The following is an 8,654-nucleotide window of genomic DNA, read 5'->3' on the forward strand; positions in this document are numbered from 1 at the left end:
ACAAATCAGGAGATTATAGGTGCTGGTGAGGATGTGGAGAAATGGGCACCCTCCTACACTGTTGGTGTAACAGTGTTGGAAAACAATGTGGAGGTTCCTCAAAAAATTAACAGTAGAGCTCCCCTATGACCCAGCAATAGCACTGCTAGTAATTTACCCAAGGNGGAGTTTGGGCCTAGTGACTAATGTTGGTGATATGATTCTGGGAAAAGACACACACTTGGAAGTCATAATCTTAGAGATGACACTCGGAACTATTTGGGAGGTTGAGTCTGTATGTGTAGAGAGGATGGAGTGTGGCACCTAGCATAGCATTTTGAGGACCATCAAAACTCCCCCAAGATGAGAGAAAATAGTCAACAAAGTAAAGAGTGGAGCAGGAGCAGGAAAGCAGAAGATAGGGACATAGAAGCCAGATGGAGGTCAGGCTTGGAAATGGAGATGGGGCCAAAGGAGTCAGACATTTGGGAAAGGTCAGCCAGAGCTGACTGACAGCAATCTCTGACCTCAGTACGATGTAGTTTAGTATAAACCTCAGCCCAGCAGTTTCAGGAGAACAGGGAGGCTAAAGCCACGTTACAGTGAGCGCAGGAAGACCTGAATGTGAAGTAGGAAAAGACATTGCAGAAAACTTCATATAGTTTGGGTGTGAACAGAATGACAGAAGCAAGATAACACCTACCGGTGGCTGTGGGGCTGAGGATGAAGAAGACGAAAATGAAGCACATCTGATCTTCACTTCTTTTTACGTGAAAATGAAAATGTTGTCAGGAGAAAGGAGAGGTCACTGATAAAGTATAAGCATCTTACTAGAGCCTTCACCACTGTGCATAAAGGAAATCTCTCCAAAGCTAAGCCTTCGGGAATTGTCCCTCTGTTTGATGTCACGGAGGTTTTGTACCCAGGGGAAGGCCACCATGGTGATGATTGGGACGAGATAGAGGGATGCTCTCTCATCAAAAGGAAAGGTGTAGATGTGCATAGGGTAATGCAGATGGGCCAAACTTCCATTTCTCAGGCAGCTCAGTTTCATGCAGGCACATTCATCAGTGTTGAGGACATTTAAAATCTGCTTAATACAAAATTTAAATAAATGTTGAATGCTTTTTAAAAATCTAAGATGAAAAATCTTCTGAATAATTAAAAAATACAATGGGGTCGCACAGGAAAGACAGAATTTTCCAAGTCATGTCATTAAGGACTTTTGCATAATTGGGTGCTAGGAGTACCATGAATTAGTAAAATCAGACAGCAAATTAAGAGATGTTTTTCTCTGATATCTATCACAATCACATATTATGCCTTTATGCAGAAACAATTATAATAATTTTAAACATACAGGAATAGGTTGTACTAAGAAACGGATATTCAGATCAACATAATACAAAATGTGAAATCAAAAAACATTTAAACATTTAATGAGTCTGGATTCACCAGTAAATCCTTTCTTTCCTTATCAACTTCTGTCTGACCAATATTACACACCCACTTTGGCATTAAACTATACGTGGATTTGCTAAGAAACAAGGCAAAATTGCCTACTGCATCAAGAACTTTTTTCCATAAGCAGATTAAATTTAAAGAAATAATATCCTTTTTCTAGACTTTCAAGAATAAGAAAATTAAAAATAATTTTGGCCATGGAATCAAGCAAGTTTTTTTTTTCAATAACAAGTTGATGGGAAAAGTCAAGAATTAAGGAAAACTATTTTGACAAAAATTTTTCATAAAATTATTTTAAAGTGTATTTGGGGGCACGTGGGTGGCTCAGTCCATGAAGCGTCCAACTCTTGATATGGACTCAGTTCACAGTTCTTGCTGTGAAAAGACTGAGCCCCTGCATTTGGCTCTGTGTTGAACCTGGAGCCAGCTTTGGATTTTCATTCTGCCCCTTTCTTTCAGCCTCCTTCTATAAACAAACAAACAAGCAAACTTTTATCTTCTTATAGCCTCATCCTCATGGTTTCCATCCTCATTACTACTCACACCTTTTAGACGAGCCATCATTCCTCTTTATTGGATTCAGCATCTGTGTTTCCTACCTGTGAGCGCAGATATCTGTTCTTTTTCTAAAGAGAGGGGTTGAGAATAATTATACATGTCATTTCATCTCTGTTGCATGTGATTTGAACTTGGAATATTTAAACACGAGCTCAACTAGCATATCTGAAGTGCTAAGTGAATGGTGCCACATATTTTCATTCAGGCTACCATCACAAACTACCATAGATGGCACCTTACAAACAATGGCAATTTGTTTATCACAATTCTGGAGGCTAGAAGTCTAACATCAGGAGGCCAACATGCTTGACTTGGAGTGAGAGGCCTCTTCTGGGCTGCAGACGGTCATTTCTCTTTGTATCCTCACCTGGTGGAGAACAGACAGGGGAAGCAATCTCTCTTGAGACTCTATAAAGACATTAATCCCTTTCACGAGGGCTCCTCCCTGCAACTTCATTTCATCCCAATCATCTCCCAAAGACTCCACCTCCTAACATCATTACACTGAGGAGTAGGGTGTCAACATGAATTTTGGATACACACATTCATTCCATAACACCCTGATAAGAAGATCCCCAAATATTGTAATTACAGCAATGTTTTATTAGAATATTATTTCTTTTCCACATTTGGGGGAGGGGGCGAAGAACACACTCTCTGATGCTGACCTCATTTGGTTATGGCACATTAGTCGTAACTGTTGACTCATTAATTGTTACAGTGCTGCTCTCTGATTGTGAACACCAAGGACCTACCCAATTCCATTGACATCTTTCAGACTTTATCAAAATTGATGATGCTTCTGCTGCTGATAGCAACTACAAATCACTTTCCCCTTTTAAAGGACCCTATTAATCCTTACAGCATGGCTGTCAATATTATTATTTCTAAAAACACCGGCTAAGACTTTAGATAAATAAAATGATCTAATAAGTCAATGGCAAATCCAAGTTTAAAAACCTGCTGTCTCAGATTCCAAACTCCACTTCCGTATGCACAATACTAGACACCTGTGCAAACTGCATGTATTAGACCATCACTTATTGTCTGGAAGGCTTGCACTTCACACGTGTCGTGTTCCTTTATTGTCGCATAACCCCTGGATCACAGGTTCTCTGTGCTTTCCTTAATTTGTCTTCTAACTCCAAATATGTTCATGCACTGACCAAATGAAAGTTAGTTTCATTATTTTGCATAAGCAAAATTAAATAATCAATTGGCAATTTTTCCTCAGAGCCTAAAATGTGATCAACAAAATTATAAATTCTATTAATAATTATAAAATAACAATTTTAATGTAGTGGCTTTAAGGAGACGGCTCATAGAGATTGCTTAGCTAATTCTCACCATAAACCGGTGAATGTGTGAGACACAAGACTCATGAGAATTCCAGCACCATAGAGTGACTGAATTAAAAACATGTCAGTGACCCCTAGGTAGAAAACACGGAGCTAGTGGCCCTTTGGAAAGAGTATCTATCTTCCCCCGCTCTCAAAATTATTTGTTTTTAAAGCCTCTATGCAGGATCATCATTTTCCTTTATGTCTTTTTGTGCTTTTAATGAAATTGAAGTTTAAAAAATATTTATCCTCTTTTAATGTCTATTTCCCTGTGAGACTGAAAGTTTTGGCGCAGAAGCTGTCATGTTATATTTACTCAGATGTGCTTTGGGACGCTTTTCCATGTCTGCCGCATTGATGCTCTGTTTACATTATGACATGAACTGAATGGATGAGTAAGTGGACGGATGCTACCATCCATTCTTCCATTTGGTTCAGAAAACCAGGACTTGGACTTAAATTTTCTTTTCAATTTTTTAAATTTTTAGTTACTTTTGAGAAAGGGAGAGAGAGAGCATGAGTTGGACAGGAGCAGAGAGAGGGAGCCACAGAGTCTGAGGCAACCTCCAGGCCCTGAGCTGTCAGCACAGAGCCAGAAGCAGGGCTCCAACTCATGAACCTGGAGATCATGACCCGAGCGGAAGTCGGGTGCCCAACCGACTGAATCACCAGGACACCCCTAAACTTAAGTTTAAAAAATAAAGACACCCAACAAGTTATCTTTGATAAGAATTTAATAAGATAAAATGTATATTTAATAAAATGAAAAGGTGAATATGCCTTATAAATTTTAATACAATGTAAAGGCAAATACCTTTATATGGAAATACAAATATAAATATGAAGAGCCAAAAGAATGAACGAAAAATAATAATTAATTAATTAATTAATTAAACAATAAATAAATAACATCAGGTCAGTCATCTGTTAGGAATAGATGGTCCTGAAGCTGGATTTTTTTTACACGTTCTCGCTTACTATTCCTCACAAAATATTTGTGAAATTAAAGTAAAAACATTGCGTAATGAAAGCAGGGATGAGAGTCTCTTGAAGCCAGCAGACATAGGCGCGGGGGCGAGTGGCACGTCAGTCGGCAAGAACCAAGTCAAGGTGACCCCGGGTCTCCATCCTTGATACCTAACCTATCTGGCAAGGTCACCGTGGAGGACAAGGCTCTCTTGATCTCCAGCCGGACAACTTCCCAGGCGCAGTCACTGTATCCCTGGTCTTGCAGGTAGAGACGGATGTCCTGGAAGTACCTCCTGATGGCCAGGGCGGGGCCGTCCGTCCCCGGGGCCCGCCCCGCACAGGCGTCCAGGCCTTCCAGCTGCCGGTGGAGGCCCGCGCGGAGCCTGTCCAGCAGCGCGGGGCTCCAGGCGGCCGAGGAGCGCTCCGTGTGCAGCAGGGTGAAGACGTGCTGGCAGCTGCTGGGGGACGGCGGCCGCCTGGGCCCCCTGCCGCCCGCCGCCCTCCAGCGTGTCCCGGGGGAGCCGGAAGTCTTTCCTGTCGCGCAGGCACAAGAAAGGGGACAGTGTGCGCATTTGGCCCAGGAGCGCCAAGTTGTCCCTGCTCACCTGCACGTGGCCCCGAGGCAGGGCGCAGCCCAGGGAGCCCCCGGGACGGCAGGCGAGCTGCACCGGGGCGCTCAGCAGAGGGCGCAGGAGAGCCGTGGGGACGCCGCGGGCGCCGCGGGCCTGGGAGCTGGGCGCCGGGTGAACCCGGTTCTCTGAGGACCGTCTTTTGAGGCATGGCTTTTAAATAGGGGACACAGACGTTTTCATTTTCTAAGCATTCCTCTCCACTTTTGCTTCCCTTTTTTGGTTTTCATTGACGTGTTCTCCATGTTGTCGAAGAAGATGTCATCAATCTAAAATACTATATTTGCAGGGGAAGCTTTATTTCCCAGGAAACTTCCTATGTGTCCATCCCAGGAGATACTTACCAGTCAAACGGCAAACATCTTTGTCCTAAAGACTGGAGAGATGTAGGCATGTAAACACACACACCTGCTCACATATATGTTTTAACATACAAATGCTGCTCTTCTTTGGTGAGGAAGAAAATTTGGCCTTGATTGTGGACTAAATTTTTACCCTCCTTACTTTGCTCTTTCGTTTTCAAAACATCAGTTGCTTTACATTCTCGTGTCAACCCTCCTGGAAAGCAAAGCATGACCGTTGTGTGTGAGCAAAGAGAAAACATAGGTTTGAATGTCATGCAAATGAAAAAGGGGAAGTGTCAAGTGTCTTCTCTAGTGACAAAAAACAAAAGTGTAAGTTAGCAAAATTCACTGCACCCAAATCAGGGACTGGCATCTCTGGCAGAGGGAAGAATGAAAGGCAGTGCTGAATGACCCCCAATCAGAAAAATAGTTGCTCAGGCTTGAGGCTCAAGGCAGAAAGTAGGTGGGCTGGGCTGGCTCCCCTCGCCCATGCCGCTGGCCCTGTGGAACAGTTTTCCGACAATTTCAAATATTTAATCATTAATAACTCTGGGCTTGAAACCAACCGTGACTATAGACATTTTCAGGGCAAGACTCTCTCTTTGGCCCACAGTAAGGAAGTAGGTTTATGACAGCATTAGAATCTACGGATGCCAACAGGTAGCCATTTTGTAGCTTGAGGGGACATCTTCAGGAAGAGGTGGGATTCTACCTAAATCCCAGTTGGCCCTCCAGTCCTGGTGGCTGCCCTTGTGCACTTGGCTTCCAGGGGGCGATCTTGCCTCAGAGCAGCTTCATTAGCCCACCCTTCAACTGGATCCTGCCTTCTGTTTGCTTTTAGCCTGGGCTGCTATTACATCACCTTCAAAGGAAGTTAAAAGAAAGGATCTCAGAGGTGCCTGAGTAGCCCAGTCCATCGTCCAACTCTTGGTTTCAGCTCAGGTCATGATCTCAAGGATGGTGAACTGGAGCCCTGCATCCAGCCCTGCACCAGGCTCTGCACCATCAGTGCTTGGGATTCTCTCTCTCTCTCTCTGCCCCTCCCCCCTCTCACCCTCTCTGTCTCTCAAAATAAACTTCCAAAAAATTTTCTTAAACTTTTTATTGGTTTTTTATTTATTTCTGAGAGAGAAAGAGACAGTGTGAGCAGGGGACAGACAGAGAGAGAGAGAGAGGGAGACGCAGAATCTGAAGCAGGCTCCAGGCTCTGAGCTAGCTGTCAGCACAGAGCCCAACGCGGGGCTTGAATGCACGAACTTAGAGATCATGACCTGAGCCGAAGTCAGATGCTTAACAGACTGAGCCACCCAGGCGCCCCTAAAAAATACTTTAAAAAAAAGCATCTCACTAGATGTTTCTGCAAAACCTAGAGATTTTATTTGATGTTTGCTTCCTAGTTGTGATGAGCTGCTCTGTAGGGAAACCTTTAGGCTGAGACCACAACAGAACAGAAAACTGCTGTGTGAATATGTTGACAGGTGAAGGAAGTGAGTGACAAATGTGGGGGGCAGGGAGGGGAGCTTCTGCCTTGGACAGCAAGGAAACAGTTAGGACAAGGGAATGTGTCTTCGAATGCTGAGGGAGGTGGCAGATGCCAGAATATTAAAGAAACATCATGTTCTGTGTTTTCGCATTCAAAAGGACTTCTTTAGTACTTTCGTACTAGATACTTATTCTCAACACTCAGGTATGAATTCAAGTCACCATTTCATCACTGAATATAAATAAGATACTTCCCTGAAATGAGAAAGGAATCAGTCAAGGTTCTCTAGAAATAATGACAGAATTCTGTTTTGTAGAACTTAAAACCTTTGAATTTCAGTTAGTGAAAGTAGGACACACAGTTGCTAAGAATGTGCAGAAAGAGGCAAACATTATTCTCATATATAGCCATCTGGGAAAAATAAGACAACACAACCGAAGTTATCAGTCATTGCACTATGGAAGATGTGAAGCTTGGTGCCTTTCCTGTGGATGAGCTCATTACATATCCACAATATTCTGTTATTATCATTAAGTCTGTTTTTACTCCTGAATTATATGCAACATGTTCTTGCTTTATTGATTTACGTAATTCATGTTGTATTTTTAGATGATTTTAACCACTTTTTTTCCTTGCCTTAAATATTAAGAAAGAGAATGCCTGACTCAGCTTCTCGCTTTTATTTTTGAATAAAGTCTTTCCTTTTTCATGTCCACGATAAGTTTGTTATTTGCAATCCTCCACAATGTGATAACCATGAAATTGGGAAAAACAACTAGCAGGTAACAAAAAAGAATTCTTACATGGCGAAGTCTTCTGGAAAATAAAACATGCTTTAAGGCAACTGTAGTAAACCCCTATATCATTTAACAATTTAAGTAATTTGGTCAATAAAGCCAATAATTCGAAGAAACATTATTTTATCAGTGGTAATTGACACTTTGATAAAAGATTGAAATAATTATTTCTGACTACTGAATTCTCAAAGATGAGCAACTTGCCGATATACAAGGATGCGATAACCATGACACGATAAATCATTGTAAGTAATTAAGCAAGTCATGATTCAAAATAAATACCATATCAAACACATTGAGAGGCCAGTGCATCAATTCCAGGAAATCAGCGAGAAAAAACCCGTGGCATACGTGGGAAAAGTATTCACAGAAAATGTACCCCTCCACATTTTCCAGATCCCACGCTCTATTCCTCTCCACTTGAGAGGCACTAACTTCTCTTCCTTATGCTTCTACCTACTCCAGTGTGGTTTCCGCTTCTTCGTCCCACGAAGCCACCTCTCACGCATCTGCTTTTCTGACGTAGCAGGCGATTACATCCCCATCGTCCGGAGTCCACTGACGTGCTTCTAAGCACGTTTCTTTCCTCAGATACACTCATCACCATCTTCTTTTGGGATGCTTCTACTATCTGGCCTGTTTGTGTGTGTCTCCTCGGTGGCTCTTCTCTCCCCTCCCTTGGATGGTTGAGGACTCTGAGAATCCAGTTGAGGTCTTTTTCTCACACGAAAAGGTCTCCCCACATGTCCACCTCTGTTTCCGGCTTTCCGTTGCAAGACGTGGACCGCAAGGCATGGCGTTCCTTGTCAAACGCAGGCTCGCCTACCCGCTGACAACGGCACTTTGCCATTTGATGTCTCCCGGTCAACTGTAGAGGAGCTCGACAGCTTTGAGTTTTGATTTTCTGAGATTCTTTCCTCGAGGATCGGGTGAGAGAATTCACCTCTTTCCCTTCTACGTTATACCAGTAAGTATGGTGATTGCTTAGGGATTTGGATCCCTCCAAAATCACAGACAAAGAGAAGCGGGAGTGTATTTGTCGTATGATATTTCCGAAGGGCAACGTACAACTGGTGTAGGGGAAGTCAGTT

The 8,654-nt window shown here is 42.8% G+C and overlaps 1 protein-coding gene across 1 annotated transcript; it reads right to left on the reverse strand.

Annotated features, from left to right (window-relative positions):
• Positions 1-4,446: 4,446 nt before the first annotated feature.
• Positions 4,447-8,563, reverse strand: IFNW1 (interferon omega 1; the record flags this gene model as incomplete). The annotated part of the gene is given in 3 exon segments (XM_077774664.1): positions 4,447-4,762; positions 4,764-5,092; positions 8,291-8,563. Coding segments are annotated over 3 exon segments (918 nt in total), but the record flags the coding sequence as incomplete, so codon positions are not given.
• Positions 8,564-8,654: the final 91 nt, after the last annotated feature.

Source organism: Crocuta crocuta, unplaced genomic scaffold (assembly GCF_008692635.1).
Source record: "Crocuta crocuta isolate KB4526 unplaced genomic scaffold, BGI_CrCroc_1.0 scaffold425, whole genome shotgun sequence".
Lineage (NCBI taxonomy): Eukaryota > Metazoa > Chordata > Mammalia > Carnivora > Hyaenidae > Crocuta > Crocuta crocuta.